We start from the raw sequence: 27679 nt of genomic DNA on the forward strand, positions 1-27679 counted from the left end.
ACCGGTGGTGTTCAAGTCCAAGTTCCAAAGGACGGTCGCGGTTAGCTCATCTGAGGCGGAGTACATGACTCTAAGCCGTGTACGTAAAGGGTACTGTGGACGCGTGCTATGTTGAAGGACATGGGTCACGAGCAAGTGAAGGCAACACAAGTCTGGGAAGATAATCAGGGTACAATCGCATTGACTAGGAACGCTGGATATCATGCGCGGACTAAGCACGTGGACATCAGACACCACTTCATGCGCCAGATCGTAGAGCGGGGAGCGGTCGAATTAGCCTATGTTGACACCAAGCATCAGCTTGCCGACATGTTGACGAAGGTTTCGGGACGAGGACACTGAAGTACCTGCGTGGCGCAAGCGGCATCAAGGAGAGGATCACCGTGCAGTAACGGCGAGTAGGAGTGTTGAAGTACGCCGCCATAGCACGGTTCGGCTACGATTCGGACCGTCGATCGGATACAGTCCGTCCCGTTCTGTCCCAGATCGGATTACGCTCCGATCAGGAACGATTGTGATTGGACAATGGGCAGAAGTTAAAGTATGAATGATTCAGGTACGTCATGAGCGGTGCTTGCACAAACACTTACGAGAAGACAACAAGGACGACAATAGAGGGATAGTGTTTTAAAAAGACATGTAGGAAAGTTTCGGCTAACACTAATCCACTCACTTCGGCATTTGCCTCCAAGAAAGCAAGCAGCAATTTAACAGCTACAAACAGTCTCAGAAAGCTGTAGTGCTTAAAAATGATTGCGCATGCCATGTAATAGCGCACTGATGTATTCCAAATGGATGTATTGTACGTTCTAATCGAAATTGCGCAATAGAGCTAATCTGTTATTGACATAGATCCCACTTAAGTACGCTTCACGACCACATAAGTACGATCTGGGCCGATAACGGAATTTTGAATGCTAGTGATTAGGACATATTTGGCTCACAATACCAACGATTAAAGAGAATGACGTTACAATTTTGTACCCTCCAACCACTTCACATGTTTAAGTATAAACAGGGAGCAACGCTGTTCTCGGGCGCAGGCTGAACATATTCATCAAAAAGCAATGGAGTTGCTTTAACCCCCCAAACCCGAGAGCCTGTATGAGACACGATTCCGCGTTAACGTGTCTGAGACACGTTAAGCTTTTAAACGTAAAGTTTGTATAGGACCATACAAATTGTCAGTCAAGAAGGGGTAGGCATATTTCCCATCTTCCCGCACACCAGTACATAGCTATGCGTGTGCCTTGAACTTGGTTTTTCTAGAAAATTAGAAGACACAGGTTTGATGGGTGTCACACAAATTAGCATGAAGGATTGCAGGTGGAATTCTGCGCCACCCATATCTCGGTCATTCGAGAATTTTCGCCGCTGCCGCTCAGATGTCCGGGTTCAGAGGCCGATGGCGAGAGCTTCTGAAGGAAGGATGGAAATCAAATACCCCTACGGGCCTGTCAAACGACTACACGTACCTTATGCCGGGGAAGACGAAGAAGGACGTACGTGGCGTGGACTTTTTCGTTGGAGAGGCTGCGTTGATGGCATATTTGGACCGTATCGCCTTGGGTAAGTAGTATCGCCTTTCAAGGTCTTTGTGTGGACTCTAATACGTGTGCTTTGCTAGAGGAGATGAAGAAAGCTACAGCGGCGAAGCAACAAGCAAAAGCAGCAGCGACTCAACCTACTCCGGAAAGTGGACAGCCTGAAACCGATGTGCCTGATAGACAAGATGGTGCGTTTGATCTTATTGTGTATGTACGTGTTATGATTCTAACGCTATCGTGTATATAGTTGCTGACCGAACTGTCAGTCTAGATCCAGACACGACGAAGACTGTTTGTCCGAACATTCAGGCTACCTCTCCACATCTGGCAGAGCGTGATTTGGGCAATTCAGCTGGTGATGAAAACGGTAAGCTGTCGAATACATTGCTTGTACCCGTGAGCTACTGCTAACGCTAGCACACCACTCCCTTATAGGTGCAGACGAGTATCCCAATTGTAGTTTACATGATGAATTCGATGCTGCTGCTACATCTGGCTCAGCGTATGTTTGCTCTGAGCCTGATGGCGACGGAGAAAGCACGATGCCAGGTGAAGAAGGGCAACCGGCCGCCATACCACCTGAAGAAGTGCAACCAAGCGTCAGCGTTGCACATGGAATCAGATCGATGATGGGTAAGCTTATGGTGTATATACACGTTAAGGGTACACGGTATGGATTCTTATAGTGTATGTGGATGTAGATGACCCAAACATTATCGCGCCTGGAGATAATCCAGCAGATTTTGCAGCATTGGATTCCGATGGTGACAATGAGAATATATCCATTTACGATGATGATGAGGACTTAGGCCTCGAAGAAGCCCGACGCCGTCGTGGAGGATTCTGCTGCTGCTCCTGACTTACTTTTCGAGCCATCTCTACTTTAGTTGGCGGAGTTGGAGCACTTGTGCGCGGTAGTGTACACAAGGATGTTCTAAAAGACATGAAGCTCAATGGATGGAATGGACCTGATACCCAATTGCCTTTTTCCCTACATGGACGAGCCGTACGAGGCTCGGACTGATGCATGGCTTATGAAGGACTATCCCAATATTTACAGCGGGGATCACGGGCCTACTGAAGAAGCCCTTTCCGCCGCTTCGACCGCGTTGAGGTCATTCTTCTTGTTTGCACCTCCCCATCTTTGGGAAGACATTGCCGGAGCTAGTGACGACTATTTCCTTCACAATTTGGATAAGCGTGTCGGCGCACAGCGTGCAAAGCAACAAGCCCGTCACCGGAAGGACAACAATTATGAAGTGAAATCGCAAGAACAAATCAAGGAGAATTTATTGGCAACACCTGACATATCTGGAAGAGCGTTTTGTATTTTTATTGGACTACTCATTGCCAGAACAATTGCGCCGAACAAGGAGAAATTTGACCACGACTGGAAGACTACCGACGAAGGCGCAATTCCGCGTGGGTGCTTCGGCCATTATATGAAGCGAGATCGGTTCACTCATCTTTCCCGCAACATGCATTTCAGTCGCAAGGATGCTCCTGAGGCATCGACGGACCGCGCGTGGAAGCTGCGGCCAGTAATCATCGTACTGCAATATACTTTCCAGCGCAGCTTTATACCACCACCGGTCATGGCGTTTGATAAAGCGATGCTTCCGTCAAGATCGGCTTTCAATCGCATGAGGGTGTACATGAAAGATAAGCCTCACAAATGGGGGACTAAGCTCTTCATGCTGTGCTGCTCTGAGACGGCTTATTGCATCCGGTACGTTTCTGACGCGCCTTCGGGCGCGTTTTTTTTTTTTGGCTCTAAAGTTGTCTTAACGTGTCTGCTACATGCTAACGCTTTCTTTACCGTGTCTGATACAGTTTCGAGGTTTACTGTGGTAAACGCCAAATGCAAGACGACAGCACTCCATCTGACGAGAAATCCGGCCCTGCTGCAGTGGTGCGAAATCTCCAGCATGTATTTGGCTCCACTGGACCCTCCGACTTTCGAATGGTTGTAACAGATCGGTTCTACACCTTCGTGGTGCTTGCAATGCAACTGCTTACGATGTCTTTCTACATCATTGGAACGATTATGATGAGCAAGCAAGGCTTGTGCAAGCCCATCCTACCAGCAAAGCAGAAGAATGGCCGACGAGCGTCGAACAAGCGGCCAGCACATATCGAAAGGGGGACGTACGAAGTGGCGACATCCGTTCATGTTCCTGCAATGAAAGCAATCCGGTGGTACGACAAGCAAGGGGTGCACGTATTAGCAACTGGCGGAAGTGCGCAACAGGACAGAATTGTCCGACAAGACCCAATTACGGCTCTGGAAGGGGAAGTAATGGCACCAAAAGTAGTAAAAGATAACCAGACCTTATGGGCGGCGTGGATGTGCATGACCAGTTGCGCCTTCAAAGGTAAGTTGTCTTATCGTGTATAGACAGCTTTACCATTTCCGCTAATCGTGTATGTTACATGCACTCCGTAGATACTCGTTGCAGTTGGCAAGACGCTACAGAAAGTATTACAAGTCGTTGTTCCTAGGCCTTATTGATCTGGCAATTATCAATGCATTCATTGTCTTCAATTTCCGGCGGGTTAGAGATGGTGAACAACAGCTATCACACGTGCAATATCTCAAACAGCTTCACCTGGAGTGGTTCCAGCTTCAACCTGAAGACTGGCAGCAGCTGCTACGCCGCCGAGGGCTCCAGGCGACACCGACAAAAGCTCGAGAAGTCGCCAGACATGTGCCTGTTCAGACCGACGAGTGGCGTAAAGGGAGCGCCACACGAGCTCGAAAACGCCGTCAGCGCGCCTGTAAGGTGTGCTCAGTGCTCAAAGCCGATGGAGAGTTGCGTGGGGGTGATACTACCTTCTTTTGCGGTGAATGCAGGCTAAAAACGTCTTTTAAAAATGCTCTAGCAGCTCGTGTCTTCCTTTGCAACAAAGTGAAGCACTCCGTGAACGGTGTTTCAGCATCGTGCTTCGAGATCTGGCATAAACATTGGAACAACGGCACATTGATCCCTCAGACACGGAACAAACGCAAGATTCGTGCCCGTAAGCCGAAGAGACCTACCGATGAGACTGCAGGTGATGCTGAGAACTCCGAGAAGTCGGGCGGTGAATCTGGAAGTGACGGATCATCACGCCAGAAGCAATCCCGCAGAAGTGATGACGTTGTTTAGGCAGGCTCCGGCTCTGATTTTTGACTTGCATTAAATATACTGCACAGTTCACGTATTCCCAGCTGGTTTGTTTTTCTAAATATCGACAAATAAATCAGGCTTGTACTGTATCGTCTTTGCGTACAGGAGACACAATAATAGATATACCATGTACAGAAATCTGCCTGAATAAGGAACGGGGTTTCAATTAATAACCTCGCAATTTTTATAGTCAGGAAAGATTTAGGGAGATGGGATAGTGATGGGCAAGGTACTGACAAAACAATCCAGGCACTGACTTTGATTTCGATTTAAAAAATGGCGCGCAGCAGGTGATCCTCCTTCGCTTCAAGCCCTACGAGCCGAACTTCATTCCTACATTTACATTCAAGCTCACTAGCCGACTGCGTCCTCAGCACCCCCATGTCCTCCAATCGTCTCCGCCTCACCTGGTCCGAGAAGGTAGCCATCCTCGAGAAGGCTGCTCGCTCATCTAGTCTGTCGTACAATGAGCTAGCTGAGTGGGCGGTTCAAGAGTTTGGGCTTCCGACGGCCCCCGGCAAAACGACAATATGCCGTTTGCTCAAATCAAGTGCTGTACTGCGCGGACGGCCTGCGGAGAAGGCTGTACGCAAGAAGGTGCAGCCCCTAAGTCACGTTCTCCTCGACGAAAACGTCGTTGAGTTCGTACTTCTCGCTGAAGTGGAAGGTGTGTCGAACTGGCGCAATGATCATACAACATGCTCGTGAGCTCATTCTGAAGCTCCGAATCCCGCCACGTCAACGCCCCCGGCTGGGGTTATCATGGCTTCGCCGTTTCCAAGAGCGTTACGGCTTTCATTGGCATCGTTCTTTTGGGGAGTCTGATGCTGTCCACTTGGACGCTTGCAAGAAACATATTGAGCGTCTAAGGCAACTTATCAGCTCCTTCCGGATTCGGGATGTTTTTAACATGGACGAGAGCGCGTTTTTTTACAATGCCGTACCACGGGGCTCTATTTGTAAAACTTCAGCACCTGCCTTAAAGCAAAGCAAGGCAAGGTTGACGATGCCCGTCTGCACGAATGCAGATGGTTCCGAAAAGCTGAAGCTGCCTATTCCTTACCTGGGAACGGCAGCTAAGCCGCGGTGGTTTGACAAAAAGCTCTCCTCCCTACACTACTTTGGGACTGAGAAGGGCTGGTGGCGCTGGATGAGAGAATGCAAGCCCAGAATCGCAATATTCTACTATTGGTAGATAACGCTTCGCCTCACCATGAGGTTGGTCTGTCTCTAAGCAACGTCCGTGTTGAGAAGCTACCCTCGAACACCACCGCCAAGATCCAGCCGCTGGATCAGGGGATCATCAATAGCATTAAACGCTACGTCTTATCACAAAAAATGATGTTCGCATTGGATCGCCTAGGCGAAGGCCTCGACAACCCGTACAACGTCGACCAGCTAACTGCACTGCTCTGGTGTGAGGCTGCATGGTCTAAAGTTAGCGCTTCTACGATTCAGCACTGCTGGAATCACTCTAGTCTCATTCAAAAGTCGAATCTTCAATTTATCCTAACTTAATTCAATACATGCACATGATATGATATCATAGTCTGTTTTTAGCGAGGGAATTGTCAGCTTATGCAATCTCTTTCTTAATTTATATCAGGCGTTCCTTATTCAGGCAGATTTCTGTACCAAGAAGACACTTTAGGCGGGGAAGACACGATAGCAAAGTTTGGGGTTGGGGGTATGGACCGGCTTTAGTACCGACACGTTAAAATATATCTGGAGTATAATATGGGTGCCCATCTTGCGGATAAACCTTAACGTGTGTAGGTATGTGTGAGACGGTGAGCACCAAATGGCCTCGGGCTTGGGGGGTTAAACATTGAGAATAGTAAAATAGTGTGAGCTGTTCGGTGTGAATGCTTGGCTTTGTTAGTATAAGAAAATTAAAGATATTTTCAGTCTGTAGACGGATCAACGCAGCGCTGAGTTGTCAAAAATCTTATTAGCGGCACAAAATGCAGAGCTGCTCCGGGGTTGTTTCATGAATTGGACCTGTAGTGATTAACCACAGACACTCATTCAAAATGGCGTTATTGCAGCGTTGCCTTAAAACCTCTATACTTTTAAATACATTGTTAAAATTGCAAGTGCTCCGCTTGGAGCAATTTTTTTCATTTCATTTTAGAGTGACGTTCATTGATGCCAATTAATACCGAGTACTAGCGGCATTTCTTCGATATGCATCGTATCGAAGAATTTAAAACCTTCTGTGAACGCTCTCAATGAGAATAATTAATCCCATAAGAAACAGCGCTACATGTATGTCGGAGGCGTTCATTGAAAGACTAGGAAATTTCAGGACGCCACAAGAATTGACCCCAGTACCTTCATGCAACGGGTAGCTAACGTTACATTGAATGATGTATTCCTGCGAAAACCATGGAAACGAGATGAGTTTCGAGTAGATTCTCGAGTGCAAACTATGCTTGAGGCGCCGACGTAAGCGATATTGTTAAATAACATTCTCGTAGACACCCCAGACATTGTCATTAGAGCATATCGTTTACGTCGGCATGTAAAGGGACCTTTTAGATAGTATATTATCGACGGGCTGTTAATTAATCACTGCTCGTTGCCTTGTACCAAAATCACATTTCTACTGACCCTCGTCGAAATCTAACAAAGAATTCGAGCTGAATTCCAACCAAGTTTTGGAGGTCTGGTCCTTCATCTGTCACCGTCTTCAATACTCCGAGCAAAGTTGGAGCTGGAATCACTATCGTGAAGATTGGAAGTTCAAGGTACATTTTCACATTTCCTATTTCGGCTCGTGCACAACGACGAAGACTTCAAAAGGTCTTTGACATGGAATATAGCTGACTCAAAACATTTTTTTCCGGACATTGACGTTTTTTATGAAAGAGCAACTTTACCACCTTGCAAGCAGTACCGGTGCACGGCTCCGATCGGCTCATACGGACAAGTTCATTATTACCTAAACGTACTGCGTAGTTAATTACAGTAGGGTACAGCCCTTTTAGTTCCGTCAGCAGCACTAGAACCTTGAAGCTTCTTCTCTTTTATTAGCACAAGCTGAGGCAGAAAATACCATTTTTTTTAATTAATGGAAGTACACATACAAGTGTACCTCCAGGTGGAATCGAGCCATAGATGAGCTGTAGACCGACAGCAACTAGAGAAGTTCCACTGCAATAAAACTTTGTGGTGCTTCTTGGTGAAATGCTGTTTTTTTCATTCAAATTGGCATCAAAGCACAGCTCGGTCGGCATGTCAGCTCATTACAACTCATCGATTCGATGGGCTGTATGTTCAAAACCAAAGATATACACTCGTTTCAGGATGGAGCTTGACCTTTAAAGCATCCTGCGTTGTTTGTGTAACGAGCGTATACATGTATACATTCTTAACGTAGACAACATAATTGCAGTTATCCCCTTTTGAAATTTTGCTGATACTTCATAACATGGCGAGGACACCAGCTCAGATTTTCCGAGTAGTAGTTCTCCAACATCCACGCATTGATATGGGGCTATTTGTCATCGGCAGCTGGAGTGTCCATGAAGTGGGTGTGGTAGAGGAAGCGAAGGAATAATACCATCTCGAAGTTTCTTGACTTTACAGCACCAGCGAGAGCGTTTGTTGTGCAGTCCTCGAAGCGATGCAACTGCAGCCATTGCACCACTTTCAGATAGCCATACGACGTCGAATTAAATATCGCTGCCACGGTGCATCCTTCCCCACGATTAGTATGCAGCCATTCTCCGCTGCATCTTTTGCTGCTGTCGTGCATCCCTCCGACTGAGCATCGTACAGCCAACGCACCACGGTTAAATACTCGCCCGCGGCTGCATCATCCATGACGTGGGTAGTGTAACCTTCTTCTCGACGCTGGTGAAGCCTCCAAATGTTCATTAGCAGCAGCGATGGATGGCGCATTTTGGAATAGGTTGATTATGTCGCTCATTTCGCTTTTTGGATGGAGCAGTCCGAGATACCGCAAGTTGATGTACCACTTCCAGGTGTATATTCGTAGCAGCGCAAATGGTTTCTTGGAGGTTAATAGTCGAATAGCTTGGTATCAGGGTCAGTTTCTTATTCCTTGTTAAACCATTTAACAACATCAAGGTGGCCATTCGACGCGGTAAGGGCCAAAGTTCTCCCATATACATCAGCAGCGTCTACATGTAACACACCACCACATCCTTGAAAGAGTATTTCGAGCTGTCGTGCTGGCTCTAAACCAGCTTTGGACCGCTGTAACGAATCAATACGACTAGCTGCTCGTGCACGGAGGTATTTCACAACCTCGAGGTGCCCGCTCACAGCAGCAGCGCGGATCGTTAAGCTTGCTTCTCCACTATGACCCATGAGCTTTGTGGAGCGCGAACCTGATGCATGACCGTAATGTCTCGCGGGCGCGATCAATAAGTCATTGCACAGCAGTAAGGTGGTCTTTTTCAGCTGCTACCATCAGCAGTCCCGCGTTGTTACGGACAATAAGACCATGTTTCTTCTTGAATAGCCATTCCACCACGTCCAACTGCCCAAGTGCTGCGACAATGCAACTTCTTTGTAGGATGTGTTAGGCGTATGGGCCACCTGGAGCCTTTCGTCAGCAGCCACTCTGCCAATGGAATGTCGCCGTTCAGCACCGCCGTCTCCAATTTATGATCAATTCCATTGGTCGCTTACTTCGGAGCCACCACACGACCCGTTCGTGGCCGTTGGCCACCGCAGCGAGAGCATGTTGACCGGTCCATTGAACTTGGAGCCCTACGCCGGTATCTCGAAAGGAAGGATCCACCGAGCAGGGAACCCGAAAATGCAATACTTGATTAATACATCGATGGGAGCTGAGTAAATTAATAATTTAATTATTTGCATTATTCCGGCCCATACTCGAGCGTACCTTGCCAGCGCACTCATGTTCCACAAGTCGCGATTGTAGTTCAGAAACATTATCATTTCAAGCCTGGCTGGAGACATTCGCTTCCGTAGATCAGACAGCACCAGCTTAGCAAGAGAGAAGAAGCGCTCACACTCGTTAGACGTTGGCGGGATGTACTCGACGTCAACGTAGTACGCGCGCTTCACGACGTTGCGTTTCTTGAACGCTGCTCTCACAATTGAACACTCCTGGGCGGCTCTTGAAGACGACCGTTCGAGATCAGGCGACCTAAGTTCAGCGCAGGCTATTTTTTCCGCAGCGTTTAGCGCCTCCCCACGCTGTAACCTGACTAAGCCTTGCTTTAAATTGGGGTTGCTCACTATAGATGCCGTTGTTGACAGCCGAGGCTTCAGGGCTGGGTACTCCTCTACAACCTGGTCAAAAAGACGTCGCGTAGCGGACAAAGTTAGCGTAGACTTCTGCAGCTCCTTGGTAACGGCCTCAAAAGCTGCTAAATCTTTAAGAAGCGCCTTGACGCGCTCGTGCCCCGCACGCCGTAGTAGGAGAGGCTGCACATCATGCTCCACGAGGACATTGAGGCCCAGATGAACAATTGGCGACTGGAGTTTGACGTAGCGCTCTACCATCTCGTACGTGCTCGACCATCTGGTGTCGTTCCTCAGCAGAGGTGACAGATGGGAGACGCGTCGAAGAATGGCTCTACCTTTGATCGTACGCAACTTGGACATCACGATATGGACCTTGGTTATCAACTCGTCTTCGTTCTTGAGGAAGTCCTTGACCGCTAAATTAAAGCGGTGGCTTGCGCATCCGATTAGCGGTATAGCACCCTCCTTCCGGCCAATGTACTGATTAACGGAGCAGTTACTCCGACCATGAACTTTACTGCGCTCCAGGGCTTGTTGTATTGCGACAGCGTATCGGCGATTAGGTCGTACTGGCTCTGTGCGCTAAGATCTTCCTCCGTCTCTACGGGCGAGAAAGCTAACATCACGAAGCGACGGGATAAGCACTCTAAGTCCTCGTAGTACTCACTGGCCGTGCTGCTACCGGTTTTACCGGTATTACCGGTGGCACAGTCAAATACCGCAAAGATTGCGACGTAGTGACGGTTGTCGCTTGTCCAGCCGTCCAATACGAGACAAAATGATTCGGGTAACTCACTGGCTACACAGCCCTCAACTACCTCGAGCAGCAATACTATATAGCGCAGTAGCGTGTCCTCTGACACGGTAGAAAGTGCCACATTCAGCCGGGTTAGCCTTCGCTCCACAAATGCAAAACGGTAGGCGCTCACAAATCACCCATTCGATCCAACGGTACAGATCCCGCGTATGCTGGCTGACTAGGCGAGGGTTTAGGGAATTCGGATGGCGCGCAGCTTCTTGGGCTTCTTGCTCATAGTCCTCGTGGCTGCGTCGTAGGTGGTTCAGTAGATTCGTGTAGCCGTTGGCCTTCTTCTACTGCTTGCCGCAGGTCGTGCAGTTGTAGAAGCCGCCACTGACCTCAGTGAAGAGTATTGAGCAAGTTGTGCTGCTCGTTAGGACCATGATGGGCAGAGAGGGCACTGTAGCGGTAGAGGGGTGTCCAGAAGACTGTAGATTGAATTTTGAGCGGACGTTTTGTAGGTTTGGACGTGGCCGGCAGCCTGTATTGTAAATGACTGGTTAGCAAGCGACCCTGTGGACTTTGATGGCCTGTACCTTGGCAATTCATGAATGATTTGTAATAAATTCAAAAATGAATTGAGGGGTAAGAATTAATAATTATATAAAAAAATTAGGATTCATATTGATGCATATTCTTTTTTCAGGTTCCCTGCCGCCGAGGCGTTATCATTGGAAAAATTGCAAAATCTCGATAGCTCCAACTAGTGTGCGCATCTACAGATACATGTAGATTAGAGTACGCGTAGGAATACGTAAAGTATGTGTGTACTAAAATTCGGAAACGTGTATCTTGCACACAAAGCTCCTTCAACCAGGAAGGATTTCAGCTATGGATAAGATGCTGAAGGTGTCGACATGCTTCATCTATAAGTAGGTTATCTGAAGCGCGCTTGAGTATTGCGGGATAGCACATTTAAAGACGACTTTGTTCACTTATAGCGAGCTTCACCAAGATGTCTATATAATGGTGTTTACTCTCCGAAGCGCCATTCTTCGATCTGCTCTGCCCAACACCCTACAGTACAAGTCTACCCTCCTTCCAGCACCATCTTACGACAACGTGTTCATCAATGGTATCTCCGCCGTCCAGTTTCATTAACGCGATCGACACGATGTTATCCGCCAGAAGAACACCCGACCCTCTGCAGTTCGACATCAACTCATACTTGTCAAAATCAGGCGTCAAGAAAGGCAAGTGTCGCGTTTGTCGACGCGATGTTCCGTGGGTGCGAGAGCGCGTCATTTCACACAAGGTCTCAAACAACTGTGAAGGGATAAGTGAAAACGAAAACGGCCTGTTCATGGACCTGAAACATCTTCGTGCCGGCAGAGTTGTTGTGTCGGTTGGCACCAAGCGTGCTGAAGCTCACGTTCGTCCTGCGTCCGCATAAGAAACGCCTCTTCCTCCAGACGACGGCTAATTTTCTGGACGCCATCTCAAAAGCTGATGCCGCTCATATCGACGCTGCAATTGCAGATCTGGTATTCCGTACTGGGATATCATTTCGAGTCATAGATTCAGAAGCCATGAAGAAAGTCATTCGACTTCTACGGCCATCCTACGTTGAAATCATGCCATCGGCGCGTTCGATTGCTGGAAAACATCTCAATTCGACCTACAACAAACTTTTGTCGCGTGTAAGAGAAGCCATTCGGTCAGCAAAGTGGTTCTCAATTGTCAGCGATGGGTGGTCAAACGACTCAAACGAGCATATCGTTAATTACGTCGTCATTGTTCCAGGCTTCAAGCCATTTTTCCTGAAATCAGTAAGCACAGGTGGAGTTGTGCAAACCTCGAAGAACATAGCTGCCGGTATTTTGCAAAATTGGTACACAGCGAGGGCACCAGTATCAAAGAATGTATGGCCAATTAAACACCGCCCAATAGATTATTGGTGCTACAACGGGAGCGAAAATAAATAATTGATCTTCCTCTCCAGAAAGTCTCCAATAGATAATTGGTGCTTTCTTATTGCAATAGTTGCAGCACCAATTTATTTTTCGGCATCCCTGGCTGCAGAACGAGTGTGGAGTGTGTACTCCTTTCTGTGGTCGATCCGACGGAACCGAATGAATGCTGTCACAATGGAAAAGCTGGCGTTCAACTACATCAACAGCAGCCTACTCGACTCAGTGGACACGTACGACTACTTTGGTGAAGAACTGGATGATATCGACTTGTTCGACGATACTAACGACCTGGATTCCATTCCAGATCAGTTAGATGTTCAGGATGCCGATAGCGAAGATGATGATCTTTGATAATATGTCAGAGGTTGTTGCATGTTGTATGCCTACTGTTGAAAAGTGTGTATCTACTGTATGTATCTGTGTACCAAACTTTATCTACACGTATCTTGCACACACTGGCTCCAACGCTAGCAGCGTCAACTACTACGATCTCTCGGACGATAGATCCCTAATATCTAACCGTTAAAACCACTCTACCATCTCCAAGCTCTTCAAACGCGCAGCTTCGGATAAAGGCAGCGTGAACTGGTACTATTTGCTGTGGCGATCTGCGCGAATGTACTTGCGAAGCGTCCGGTAGTTATTGCTCGCTGCGCCGCTAGCGTAAACGTCACTACTATTCTGATCGCCATCCAGGAGCTCGAGTGACCCTCGTTGGCACGCTTTATGAAGCGGGAGTTCCACTGAGCTGTCCAGATAGCAGCGAAACGAGCTCGATAGCACTAGCAAGTTCGAAGTCGTTGTGAAGTCTCTAGGTGGAGTTACGCTAAATATTTGCAGTGACCGAAAATGATTTGATTGTTTGAATCAGGCAAGAGCTCATGTTGAAGGTTGAAAGGCAGAAACTTTAGTTACCGAACCATTTTAATAATGTTCAACACTGTGTGCCCCTTCGAGCAAGCAGCTGCTGCCAACGGGACCAGCACCATTCAATAACTCATTATAATAGTCGTATTTTATCGACATACCCGGATACAGTATAAAATGAAACAGATACTAAGGGAGTTTTAAACTACTTGCTACGAGGCTGCAAGAAAACTTATCGTCCAGCTGATTGCTCTCTTTGACACTCAAGTAGTTCTGCCAGAGAATTTCAACGCAAGAGGTGATTACTGCGCAGCTGGTCTTTATTTTCTGACCGTCGAGGTTGCTGCAATACCGATTTAAAAAGAACATTTACAGCACCAAGGCTATAGCAAAGCTGGCTGCACGAAAGCACACTCAGGTAGATAACAGGACGCCGGTGAATTATGTCGCGTTACAAAGATGGCTACACAGCGGCCGCATCTTATCTGTAAGATGATCGTACACTTCGTTAACGTTGTGAATAGATGGCCTGGCCACGTATGCAATGTTGTCGAGTTCAGCAGACAGAGCGAACCGCCTGTAACGTCCGTTTCTCAGCGTTCTCGCAGCCCAGCGCGAGCACATTCCTACCGGGCGCCCGGACGGTCCACAGCAGCCCGGGATCGGCGATCCCCTGGCAAGCAACGTTTCCACAATTTCACATTTTGGCCACTTGGCAGCCAAGTTGGCTACAGTCAAAGCTGTGACTTGGCTCCACCGAACGGTACACTGTCCCATGTATTCAGTGTCAGTCCGACTCTATCGTCTCGTCTACACACCTTTAGTGTCCCTTCTGCGCCTCTGCCAATCAAATGCGAGCTTCGAACACACAACACCTGGCTGCACGGCCCAGCCCCGCATTCCGCTTCTACCGTCCTCCTCGAGCCTATCGCGGCGTCGCCTACTCGCGTGCCCGTCATTCCATCAATCGCTTTCGGTTGCTGCTCCCCCACGCTCGACGCTGCTTGCGCGTCGACGTACACTTTGATTGACTGAACAGGACAGACAGACATGGTGCACATGCGCGCAGTGCGCGGCTTGGCGCTCGCGGCGCTGGCCGTCGCGCTCGCCACCGAGACACACGCTCTGACCGTCGACACGCCCCGCAAACTTTTGCTCGACCTCGATACAGGAGTGAACCTAGACACCGTCACGAACGCAGCCACAGTAGCGCCCTCAGACACCTCGGACACTCCTGCCTCGGCGCCGTTGGGCGAGTCTTCCCCGTCGACGAGCACTACGTCAGAATCCACGCCATCCACAGCCGACGCACCTTCGGACGCCACGCCGTCAACAGACTCTACCCCATCGACGGGAGACTCTCCTAGCTCGAGCAACTCTCTCCTGTCCCCGGTTACTAACCTGTTGACGCCAGCGCCAGCGCCGGACGCGGACACCCCCACTGCTACAACAGCGCCGTCCACTCCGACGACTACGGAGGACTCGTCGACGCCTGCGACGGAAGCGCCGACACCCGAATCGCCCAGCTCGAACTCGATTCTTTCCCCCGTGACCAACTTGCTGACACCAGCACCAGCGCCCGACAAGGATGCGCCTTCGACGCCAACGGCGACGCAAGCTCCGTCGACGCCCGCGACTGACGCTCCGTCTCTGCTATCCCCGGTGACCAACTTGTTGACACCGGCGCCAGACACGGATGCTCCTTCGGCGCCGACAGCGACGGAAGCTCCCTCGATTCTTTCCCCTGTGACGAACTTGCTGACGCTAGCGCCAGACACAGACGCTCCCTCAGCGCCGACAGCGACTGATGCCCCCTCGCCTCCAGAGACCGATGCCCCTTCGATTTTATCGCCAGTGACGAACCTGCTGACACCAGCACCGGACACAGACGCTCCCTCATCGCCGACGACCCCGGCGACTGATGCTCCTTCGATCCTCTCCCTAGTGACGAACCTGCTGACGCCGGTACCCGATACAGATGCCCCGTCGACACCGGCGACTGATGCTCCTTCGATCCTCTCCCCAGTGACGAACTTGCTGACGCCGGCACCAGACACGGATGCCCCGTCGACACCGGCGACTGATGCTCCTTCGATCCTCTCCCCAGTGACGAACTTGCTGACGCCGGCACCCGATACGGATGCCCCGTCGACCCCGGTGACCGATGCTCCTTCGATTCTATCCCCAGTGACGAACTTGCTGACGCCGGCACCAGACACGGATGCCCCGTCGACACCGGCGACTGATGCTCCTTCGATCCTCTCCCCGGTGACGAACTTGCTGACGCCGGTACCCGATACAGATGCCCCGTCGACACCGGCGACTGATGCTCCTTCGATCCTCTCCCCAGTGACGAACTTGCTGACGCCGGCACCAGACACGGATGCCCCGTCGACACCGGCGACTGATGCTCCTTCGATCCTCTCCCCAGTGACGAACTTGCTGACGCCGGCACCCGATACGGATGCCCCGTCGACACCGGCGACTGATGCACCTTCGATCCTCTCCCCGGTGACGAACTTGCTGACGCCGACCCCAGACACGGACGCTCCGTCAGCAACAGACGCGCCTGCTCCCACGTCGATTCTGTCCCCCATTACCACGTCGCCTCTGGACCCAATCACGGATCTGCTCACCACAGCTCCTACGACGGTACCGTCAGGAACAACTGCTCCATCGCCAGTGACGCTCCTGCCGGATCTCCCTACGCTGGTACCCAGCGCCACGACGGCGCCATTACCTGCCACGCTCTTGCCAGATCTCCCGACGCTGGCTCCTAGCGCCACGACGACGCCGTCAGGGACGGATTCACCGACTACGCTCCTGCCTGACCTCCCGACACTGACGCCGTCAGGGACGGATTTACCGGCTACGCTCCTGCCTGACCTCCCGACACTGACACCGTCAGGGACGGATTCACCGGCTACGCTCCTGCCTGACCTCCCGACACTGACGCCGTCAGGGACGGATTCACCGGCTACGCTCCTGCCTGACCTCCCGACACTGACGCCGTCAGGGACGGATTCACCGGCTACGCTCCTGCCTGACCTCCCGACACTGACACCGTCAGGGACGGATTCACCGGCTACGCTCCTGCCTGACCTCCCGACACTGACGCCTTCAGGGACGGACTCACCGGCGACGCTTTTGCCTGACCTCCCGACGCTGGTGCCTAGTGCCACCACCACTCCATCAGCAACGGACGTACCGCTCACTTTGATCCCGTCAACCGACCTACCCGTGACGCTAATCCCGCCGACGGACACACCGCTGACGCTGACGCCGGGGACTGAAAACCCCGTGACTCTGACGCCGTCAACCGAAACCCCGCCTGCAACAGAGACTCCGTCCACCGAGACTCCGTCTACTGCTACCCCGTCAACGGCTACTCCGTCAACTGAGACCCCGTCGACAGAGACGCCTGCTACAGACAAGCCATCCAAGACTGATGAGCCGGACACGTCGTCTGGTTCATCCGACGACACCACCGTGTCACCTGCACCTGTGACGGCCTCCCCTGACGAGACGGAGTCGCCGGCTCCTGTTACGAAGACGCCGACGGCAACGAAGTCGCCCATTGCCATCGAGACGAACTCGGGCAGTGAGGACGAACAGGACGCGTCGGAGATAAAGGACCAGACGCAGTCGGATGTGATCATGTTCAACGCATCTGCCACGCCGATGACGGCGAAGAGCAGCTCGTACGATCCGTTCGCCATCCCAGACGACGACACGGAAACGGAGAAGCCGGTGGTACTGAACATCGCCGGAGATACCGCCAAAACCGGCTCGGAGGGCCTGGTGACGTACGTCCGAGGGAAGACGGCAACGTCGGGCAGCACAGCCGCCAACAACGGCAACGTGATTGGAGGACGCAACACGTACGTGGACACGGAGGACAGTGATGTGCTGTCTGCGTCAGCTGCCTCTTTCCACGAGTTCCTACGCTACTCGTCCGTAGCGTTCGCCGGTATTTCTGTGGCTCTGTTGCTCTTCTTCCACTTCGTATCGTTGGATGCTAACCTGCTGTGGGTCAACGCGGCGTGGAGTCCCAACACGTGGGAGTTCCTCTTCTACGTGGGCTACTTGCAGCAGATGCAGGCGACGTCCGAGCTGACTCTACTTAAGACGCCATACTTCCTATGGGACTACACGGACTCGTTCGCGTGGAGCAACTTCCTGATCCAGGACACGTCGTCCAGTGACGCCGGCGCGCGTCGTCTCGAAACGATCGTCCTGGGTGGACTGGTGTCGTACGCCGACCGTATCGGCATCTCCGAGGAGAGTATCCTGAATCACGGCGCCGTGGGCTTTGCAGTGATCATGGGCATCCTCCTGGTCGTCTTCCTGGTTCTCGCTATGCTGGCTAAACGCAAGGCCGAACGTGCACTGGACGATACGTCCGACATGAGCAGCTACACGTCCGGCGTGCACCGTCTGCGTAGCGTGTCCATCCGTGCGCTCGGTCTGTGTGTGCTGGTCTGGTACTTTGCCTTGTTCCCGTTGAGTATGTTGGCGTCGTTCGAGATCTCCATGGAGGTTCAGGCTTCGACGATCGCCGACTCGCTTGTCGTCGCCGTCATCGCTCTGGTGCTCGTGTGCTTCGGCGTGCTGGCCGTCGCGGGTCGTGTGATCATGCACAAGACCAAGGACGAGCTGGAGCAGTTCGAGAACCTGGCAACGTGGGGCTCACTGTACTGCGAGTACGCGTACCGTAGTCGCATGTTCTTCGTGATCGACGTGGTGGTTCAGATCACGACGGGGATCCTGGTCGGCTGCGTGTCCGGTGACCCGACGCAGCTGCTGGTGGTTATGGGCATCCAGGCGCTGTACCTCGCGTGCGTCTTCATCCTGTCGCCGTTCGCCGACCAAATGGTGCTTCGGATCACGTACGTCCTGGGTCTGCTCAAGATCCTCAACTTCGGTCTGGCGTTCGCCTTCCTCAACTCCGACTCCATGTCGGCCACGGCTCGGACGCGCGTGGCGCAGGCGTACATCGGCATCAACTCGATCGTGATTCTCGTCTGGTTCGTACGCCAACTCATCGTCTTCAGCACGTACATCCGCGCGTGGATGGTGCGCTCGAACGACGACTCTCGTCGCAGCGACTCGGTCATCAAGTACGACCCGCAGACGGACACGGAGTCGGAGCTCTGGGCCAGTCAGTTCACTGCCAACGGCATGAACAACAGCAGACTCGCCCAGTCTTCGAACGGCGCCACGTTGTCGCTGCCGGCGGGGTCGTCCATGCAGTCGATGCAGCCGTCGTACCAGAGCTCCACAACGTCGTACGGCCAGGCGTCGTCGCAGCAGTCGATGGCGCTGTCATTCGGCTCGGACGCGCAGTATCAGCAGCAGTTGGCGCGCAAATACGAGATCGGCTTCTAAGAGGAGGGACGGACGAAGATCAAGTCTACGTAGCAAGCAACCAGCGAACAAGTAGCTTTTTTTGACAATTCTTTTTTGATTTTCTGCCCTTACGAGGGATATAAAGACAATGGTAATAGCGTTTGTGTGCTTCCTGGTGGGTATTGGACTAGTTCCACGTACGCAACGCTCGAGTTGATCCGCGTTAACATGGATGCGCTGCCATGTACGAGAAGACGATTTTTCGCGGTCATCTCGAGCTGGAAGTCTTCCTCCCCAACATGTTCCAGCTTGCGTCGAATCTTGTCAACGTCGTGAGCGTTTTGGGTTGGCACCTACTACAGAATCCATGAAGTTGTTCATCAAGTAGCCCAGCGCCTCCTTGAATATCTACATACGACATGTTCGTCATAATGAGGATGTTCAAAGGTGTCGACACACTAAATAAATCACCTCTACCATACTGAAACGTAGTCAACAACCGTGGCGTTCGCGATTCGATTTGTGCTCGACATGCAGGGATGCCGAATACGGTATTGCATTTTTATCTTGCTAATCAAAGCATAACTGGGGGCTAGACCAAAATAGATTATTGAACTTCCTTAACTCAGAAAATAGATTATTGGTGCTGCAATATTGGTACATGTACCCTGCGAGGGCACAAGTACTAATCTGATTGAACACCCAATAGAATATTGGTGCTACTACGGGAGCGAAAATAAATAATTGGTCCTCCTCTCCAGAAAGCCCCCAATAGAATTCTAATTGCAAAAGTTGCAGCACCAATTTATTTTTCGATATCCCTGTCGACATGTACATTTCCTCACTCATCTACCTTGTGCACCTGCAGGTACAAGTGCCATCATAGCAAAAAAAGTATTCGTTCCAAAAAAAAAAATTCTTGAGCAGGCCATGCTCTTTAGATTCTCCAGTGCAATACTTAGTTTGTCCTGCACAAAATCATGTACCGGTAGACTGCACCCGGAGCAAAAGCAGTCACGCCAATTTTCTTAATAGCTGAAGACATCCTAACGAGTAGCTTACTGTTGTACCAAAGAATACATCACGTTGTATGCTACCAATTGAAGTAATATGATAGGCTTAAAGAATGTAAATCAGCTCTTATTGGCTAAGACAGTAGATGCACTAACAGCCAGCCAAAGGAAAATAGGCCAGCATTGGCCAACAAAAGGAAAAGCCGAGGGATGTTACGGAGAGATGGTGCGTGCCATCTCACTTTCCAATTACTGACGGCATTACAACTACAACTACTCGTCCGACACAACATTTCAAGTACGATTACTACCGATGCGAGGTCTGGTGGCGGCCTCGAGAAGTTTAACGGCAAGTCCTACACAATGTGGAAGGATAAGCTACTTACACACGTCAACCAATTGGACCACGTGTACCAAACGAAGCAGCTTGAGAAGAGGCACCCCGAAGCGAAGGTACTGATGGCTGACTTCCTCAGAAGCAACCCCGAAAAGCCGGCGTCGCCGACCACCGAAACCGCCACAGAAGAGGCGTACGCAATGCGGTGGGAGGTGATGCATTGGACAAGGGCAAGGGGAGACCTTCAGAACCTGTTGAATCAGGTTCTTTCCAACTTCTTTTTGTCCACCCTACCGGATGTGGTTTCCTCAATGGATCCATGTGAGGTTATTCGACTCCTCGAAAAGGATTTTGGGCAAGGAGATGCAGCCGGCCTCATTGAGTTAACGAGAGCCTGATCTAAGTTGGCACGCACTCCTTGGCGCGACTTAAGAACTTTGTTCGCGCAACTTAACAAAGCAAAAAAAGAGATTAATAGGAAGTCTCGCAAGCTTTTGGGGCAGGACTTGGTGACAGAGCCACGACTTTGCGTTGAAGTGCTGTTTCAGCTGCCCAGTGAGTTTTGGGAATCCTCAATTTCAATGAAAAAGGAGGACTTTACCGTGGATCAGGTGGAAAGTTATTGCGCCGGATTTTCGGGGACAATACGAAGAAAGAGGTGGGACTTATGGATAAGTCCCATGCAGTTACTGTCAACAATGTGCGGGTCAAGCAGGGCGCAAAGCAAAAACCCAGTGGAAACGAAGGTGAAAGAAGTTGTTTCTACTGCTTCCAAACTGGCCACTTCAAGCCGGAATGTCCCCAAAAGCTGGCTGACAGAGACCCAAATCGAGCAGGTGGATACCTATTTAGGACTGACGTTAACACTGCGCCGGGGGCTAAGAAGGCTAAAAAAAGGGGCCAAGACAACTGCGGTTAACACTATTAGGGCAATCATGAGCGAAGGTATGGAGCGCCTAAAAGTGGGTGAAAAGACCTTTTTGGAGAAATGTGCTGACGATGAGGACATGGACGACATTGAAAGCTTGGACCCAGCGCACCATGAGGGTTTTGAGGATTGCGGTAAGTCAGCAAAGACACCGCTCCAGTCGCCTCAAACTATGGATGGCATTGAAGCAGAGGTAAGTAAACGTTATGCCTCTTATTTGAGTCTCTTAGAAAGGCTTACTCTGTCGGATGATATGTGGGTGGTTGATCCGGGTGCTGGTCGAGCTATAACACCAGATAGAGACTGGTTTAGAGGGAGCGTCCAACCTGGCCAGAGCCACACATTCACCTACGGTAATGGATCCACCTCTCACAGTACACTTAAGGGATCAATAAAACTACATGTTTTGAACCCTAGTAGGAGGTTGAGTTCTGTAACATTAACTGATATCATTTGACCAAAAGTGCGATAGCAATTTGTTGAGTGCATTCTATCTGGCTAAACAAGGTTACAGTCACATCCAAGCAAAGTCATAAAAGGTTGTGTGCTTTTTAGGAAAAGACAGTAAACTTCTCTTCTCAGCAGTAGCGAAAGGTGAGGTTTACTACCTGCCGAGTGTAAAGCCATCGAAGACGAGTGTATTTAGTGCTCAAAGTGAAAAATTGGGTGATATCCTCAAAGAATGGCACTTACGATTAGGCCATGTCGGTAGAGAGAGGCTAATTAGGAGTATGAGTAACCAGAAAATGGAGGGTTTGCCTAATATCCCCTACTCTAAACTCAATAAAGTACCCTTCTTTTGTAATACATGTGACCGCATGACGGACCGCAGGATGTCATATAGAAATATGATCGGAAACAAGGCTACTGAGCCTCTGCATACGTTGCATATGGACTCAGCCGGAAGGATAAGAGTAAACGGTCTTTATGGGTCGTTTGGCTATTACTATGCGTTAGCCGTTGTCGATGATGCAACTGCCTATAAGTGGTAAATTGTAGTCAAGTCTCTAAAAGAGATACCGGGTAAAATAAAAACCCTGTTGAAACAATTGTCAGTGCAATTTCCGTCATTTCAGGTACGCCTAATTAAAACTGACGGAGGCTCAGAATTTATAAATAAGGAGGTATCTAAACTGTGTTTAAAACTCTGATTGGTATTTCAGAGCTCAAATGTAGAATCTCAAGAAGAAAACGGTAGCGCAGAGAGGTCTCACCAGACCATGATGGCCGAGGTCCGCTGTGCGCTAAGGGGTGCCAATATGGCTGCTAAGTGCTGACCGGAGGCCTTATTATACATTGTGGACATCACTAACCGTCTACCTATGACTAGACTTGGGATGAAGACCCCTTATGAGCTACTGCACCGTAAGAAACCAATGGTTTAGCATTAATAATATGGGGCTCTACATGTTATGCACATGTTCCCAAATAATAACGAAAGGACCCAAAGCTAAGAGCTTTTAGGACTTTCTCCTAAATATAAGGGATACAGGATGTTAGATGTACAAGCTAACAAATCCTTATAAGATCGAGATGATAAGTTTTCTCCTACTGTACTATTGTGGATAGTAGTAATAATACACAAGAAGAAAGTATTATTCACAATTTAGGAAAGCGAGCTAAAAGTGATATTGAAGCTGTAGCGGCAACACCTGTTGAGTCCAGAAGTTCACGACCGCCGAGATCTCAAACAGTGGGAGTACAAAACAGGTCACAAAGTGACGTACGTAGGTCAAAACGCCAAAAGTTACCGAACGTTCGGCTCAGAGGTTATGTCACACGGCTGCATGCTGTAACGGCTAACATGCCTAAAATACCAATTCCGAAATCGATAAAAGAGGCTCGATCTAGCCCACATGCTAAGCAGTGGGAGTGTGCTATTAAAGCTGAGTATGATGCGCGTTTAAGTAATAATACATGGGAGGTAGTACCTCTTCCAAAAGGACGAATGTCACTTGGCTGCCATTGGCTCTTTGATATTAAATACAATGCTGATGGGTCTGTAGATCGCTTTAAAGCTCGGCTTGTAGCTCAACGGAATACCCAAATGTATGGTATTGATTAAAAAGAGGTATCTGCTCCTGTAGCTCGATATGAATCTCTGCGGCTTATGCTCGCATTGGCTACAATTCTAGGACTGTATTTACATCAAATGGATGTATCTACTGCATATCTAAACGGTGTTTTAAGTGAGAGTATATACATGAGGCAACCGCTAAGATTTCGTGAAGGCAACAGAAACCTAGTATGTAAGGTGCTCAAAAGTTTGCACGGCTTAAAACAGGCCCCTAGAATTTGGTATGGAGCTATCAATGAATTCCTTAAAGATTTAGGCTTTTTTAGATGCAAGAAAGAGCATTGCTTGTATCTAAAACGGTGGGAGGATAAAGGGGTCTATACATAAGTAGATAGATTTATATTACAAAAGTAGGTGCAGCAGCACACGGCTAGCGTGTGCTGAGCCCCCGTCATCATATTGGTTGATATATGGGAAGCCAGACCCATTATCAACCAATAAGGAGTTGACGTGTATTTGAGTGGTCAGGACAAGCTGCCCTGGACCTAAATAAAAACAGAGTTGATTTTCCTTCAGACTAAGCACTTGGTTTCACTATCCTGAAACTTGTACGCTTCCTCATTGTTACGTGTTAGCTAGTAACGGACACTCTAGGCCCGTTACACCTGGTAGCACTTTGTAGTCCTTCCCATGACCAAGTTCACAATGAGCCAAGGCCAGACGTCTAAAGCTTCAAAGTGAGCCCTGGAGCATGCCGCTTTCCTTCATCTCACTCGTGTCGAGTGGGAAGCCTTTCACCGCCTTGCGGCGGTGTCCGGTGAGGCAGTTGTCGCGTCGCTGCTGAGCTCAGCGACTCCCGATCAACAACGTCAAGCAGCTCAAGAGCTCATGGAACGCGAGCTCGCCGACGCGAATCGGCGAGCGACAACTCCCTCACGTTCCTTGAAGAATGACATCGTCAAGTTGGAGACGTCAACCTACTCCGGTGAAGGAGCGAATCGCCTTCCATTGAATCGCTGATTTCGCGAAATCGACATCGCTATCGCCTCGAGGATGATCGAGGTGCAAGGGGCGAAAGTTAACTTCTTACATTCCTGACTGGCCGGGAAAGCCAAGGGGTGGGCGCTCGGCCAACTGGTCGTCAACAACGATTCGTTCTCCACCCTGGAGGTTCTCCAAAGTGATCTTCGTCTCGCCTTCGAGCCTCCACAAGACGAGTCCCGAGTGCGCGCAGATTTCTTCGCTCAGAGACAAGGCAAGATGACCATGCGCGACTACGTCCAGAAGACACGCCGCCTCGCTTCCTGCATCGTCACCAATCCGATTGACATGGCATCTCAAGTCCACGTCTTCGTGTTCGGCATGCGTGAAGGCATGACGCGATACGGTCTGACTCGAGCGGAACCCTCCTCTCTCGAGGAGGCATTTGCTCTCGCTCTTCGTGAAGACTACGTGGTGGCGGCGTCGTACGCGCGGGCAATGTCCGGGGAAGCTCACGAGTCAGCTCCGGAGCCCATTGAGATCGACGCGATTGACGCGTCGAACAACCGCCGTCGTGCGGTCCCTCGTGAGAATGGTGGTCGTCCCAGTTAATTAAAAATAGTGACACTTTGCCAGATTTCAGGAGAATTTTGTTCGGCATCCGTGACCTGTAGCCGGAGGGTAACCCCCAGCACTTACACGTTGTATTTGACAACATATGTATAGCATATGACGTTTTTTTACACATGTGTATATACAAAATGCAAAAGAATGTGAAAAGCACAAGCTTAGGCAAAATTCTAGCAGAAGACCCTGCAATGTTCACAAGAACAGTTCATATATTTGTCGCAGCGGCGACCAGTCTCCAGCCACTCATTCGTTTCGATTCAGTTGGCAAAACTCCGAGAGGTGGAAAGATGGTTGCTCGTCGCGAAACACGCCGCGCGTCGGAAGCGTTTCTTGCGCAGCTCGAGCGCAAAAGTGGGGAGACTCGGCGCCGCATGATAGCTAAGTATAAGACTTATTTGAGCGAGGAGCGGGAGACTGACGCTATATTTGGTGACGGAGGTACTTTGAACACCAGGGAGGAGGGAGGACACACGCATGCGGACGTGCAGACCACACATATGATGACGGTGAGGGTGACGACTTCTACTCCGGTGCGGCCTCCTCTGTCACTCCCTCGCACACAGAGCAAGACAGCAGCATATGTTGCAGCTGCAAGCAAGTGGATGGCTGCCCGCCGTGCGGATAGACCAAGCGCAACCTCGAGAAGAAGCCAGCGAAGAAGAAGAGCCAAGGAAAAGCAGAAGATGTCTAAAATCACGCGCGCGGCCATAGCTAGAGCGTCCATGGAGGCCAAGGAAGCCAAGGAAGTTGCTCGTGCCAAAGCTGCAGCCGATCCTGTCTGTAATGTCCGCTCAGCTCTCGATACACTTCAAACTCCGTTCAGAAGAGGATACGAGGTGCCAGACGTACTAGCCTTCGACGAGGCCACAATTCCTTCCCGAAGTCGCCACAACGTCACCAGACAATTCATGAAGGACAAGGTCCACAATTGGGGAGCGAATCTCCTTATGACGTGTTGGGCAGAGGCCTCCGAATTGTCTCGGGAACCTGCTAGTGCGGGACGTTCTGGCCTGGAGCCCCCCCCCTTTTTTGCAAGTTTCGACAAAGCTGTTAATTACAGACTCTGAAATTTTGCTCATGTCGTATTTGCTACATGGTAAACTCGAGGTGCATTGTGGAACCAATCAGCACACATACGAACTTGGGTGAAAAGTTTAGCTAGATTCTCTGCCGATCCGAACTCGGGACCTTCCGCGGTTATTTGAAACTATCACGAAGTCCTGCCGGAACCGGAGGAAAGTGTTTACCACACTGTGGTGAATCTGGCACGTCCTGAGGAAGAATGGTCAGGAGAGAACACCGCCTCGAGTCGGTCGAGACATGTAGTGGGCCACGCCATTGCATAAGTAGATAGATTTATATTACAAAAGTAGGTGCAGCAGCACACGGCTAGCGTGTGCTGAGCTGCCGTCATCCTATTGGTTGATGTATGGGGAGCCAGACCCATTATCAGCCAATAGGGGTTTGACGTGTATTTGAGTGGTCAGGGCAAGCTGCCCTGGACCTAAATAAAAACAGAGTTGATTTTCCTTCAGACTAAGCACTTGGTTTCACTATCGCGGAACTTGCACGCTTCCTCATTATTACGTGTAAGCTAGTAACGGACACTCTAGGCCCGTTACAAGACATCCAAATGCGTGGATTCGGAAAGAGGCGCCGCCGTGTCGACGGCACCGGAGAGGGTAGCCCCGATCATGGCGAAAAGGACACGGCGGAGAGCGCAGCGGCGGGGAGGGCAGCGGCTGTGGCGGGGGGAGGGTGGGGGGGGGGGGGCGTTGGAGAAGGGCAGCGGCGGAGAGGCAGACGATGCAAGCTACAGAAGCGGTGATAGTGCTGAAGAGGACAGCGCTGCTGAGTTTATGGTGAAATAATCAGGCTGACCACTCAATAGCTAACCTGGTTTAATACATTCTGGTTGCAATCAATGTTGACACATTGCATAGCCAAAACCTTTTGTGTGCTGTCAGTTCATTTCTAAGAAAAGGGACACTACAAACATGTATGATATATACCCAGTTTTATCTCGACACTGGAGCGTGTGTGTTTTTCACATATGGAGGAATAGAAACTTACGAGGAAGTTTTCAATCAAAATATCACTGGTCTGGCGATTTCCCGATTGCATTAACGGTTTCGTACCTATATTGTTCAATACAACATTTAAGCGTAAATTGTTTTTAACATGTAGTGTATTTATCAAAACCTCCTAAGCCTCCTAAACATCCTAAACTACTATATGTCGACGAAAAAAAAGAAATCTTCATAACCGGGGAGGGGGGGGGGAATTAGGCACAAAACACCAAGAGGAACCTCGCTTCAATGGCATTTTCCCAGGTACCTTTGACACACATTGGAATCGAAGACTTCTATAGCCTGATAGTCCTCGCTCCACCACACAGCTCACAAATTTCATCCATTCGTGATGGAAACGAATTCCGAGTCGCCCTCTGGCCCTACGGTGAGCTATTGTCGTCGACAGACCCCTCAGATCTGGACCTACAAAAATATGCTGCAACGGAGAGCGCAGAGCCACAGGCGAGGCCTCCCGACCCATATCTCCCTGCCTCTGTTCCGTTTACAAAGCGTAAATAACCCGAGGACGACACTCTTGCCCTTGTATGTGCATGGCGGACTGTGTATGTAGCAGGATTCCCTTGGGACGAGAAGACAGCTATGACGAGCGCGCGTATCTCGGGAGAGTACACGGCCCTTTGTCCGAGTACAACTAGGTAAAAAAAAAACCGTTGAAGACAATGTACAATCCCTACCCGAGATGTTTTGCTTTATTCGAGACGTCAACGCGAGACAAATTGCCGCTAGCGCGAAAAAACCTGATTGGTCTGAGCTATCAAAGTAAGAGAGAAGAGAACTACGGTACGTAA

General features: G+C 50.1%; 2 protein-coding genes across 2 annotated transcripts; both read left to right on the plus strand.

Moving 5' to 3' along the window:
- Positions 1 to 11785: 11785 nt before the first annotated feature.
- On the plus strand, positions 11786 to 12282 carry PITG_07444 (cleavage induced hypothetical protein; the record flags this gene model as incomplete). The annotated part of the gene is made up of 1 exon (XM_002904421.1): positions 11786 to 12282. The coding sequence occupies one exon, from the start codon at positions 11836 to 11838 to the stop codon at positions 12154 to 12156; it is 321 nt and encodes a 106-aa protein (XP_002904467.1).
- Positions 12283 to 14548: 2266 nt separating this feature from the next.
- PITG_07445 (mucin-like protein) lies at positions 14549 to 18987 on the plus strand (the record flags this gene model as incomplete). The annotated part of the gene is made up of 1 exon (XM_002904422.1): positions 14549 to 18987. The coding sequence occupies one exon, from the start codon at positions 14594 to 14596 to the stop codon at positions 18929 to 18931; it is 4338 nt and encodes a 1445-aa protein (XP_002904468.1).
- Between the last annotated feature and the right edge of the window lie 8692 nt (positions 18988 to 27679).

This window comes from Phytophthora infestans, genomic scaffold (genome assembly GCF_000142945.1).
Source record: "Phytophthora infestans T30-4 supercont1.11 genomic scaffold, whole genome shotgun sequence".
NCBI classification, from domain to species: domain Eukaryota; phylum Oomycota; class Peronosporomycetes; order Peronosporales; family Peronosporaceae; genus Phytophthora; species Phytophthora infestans.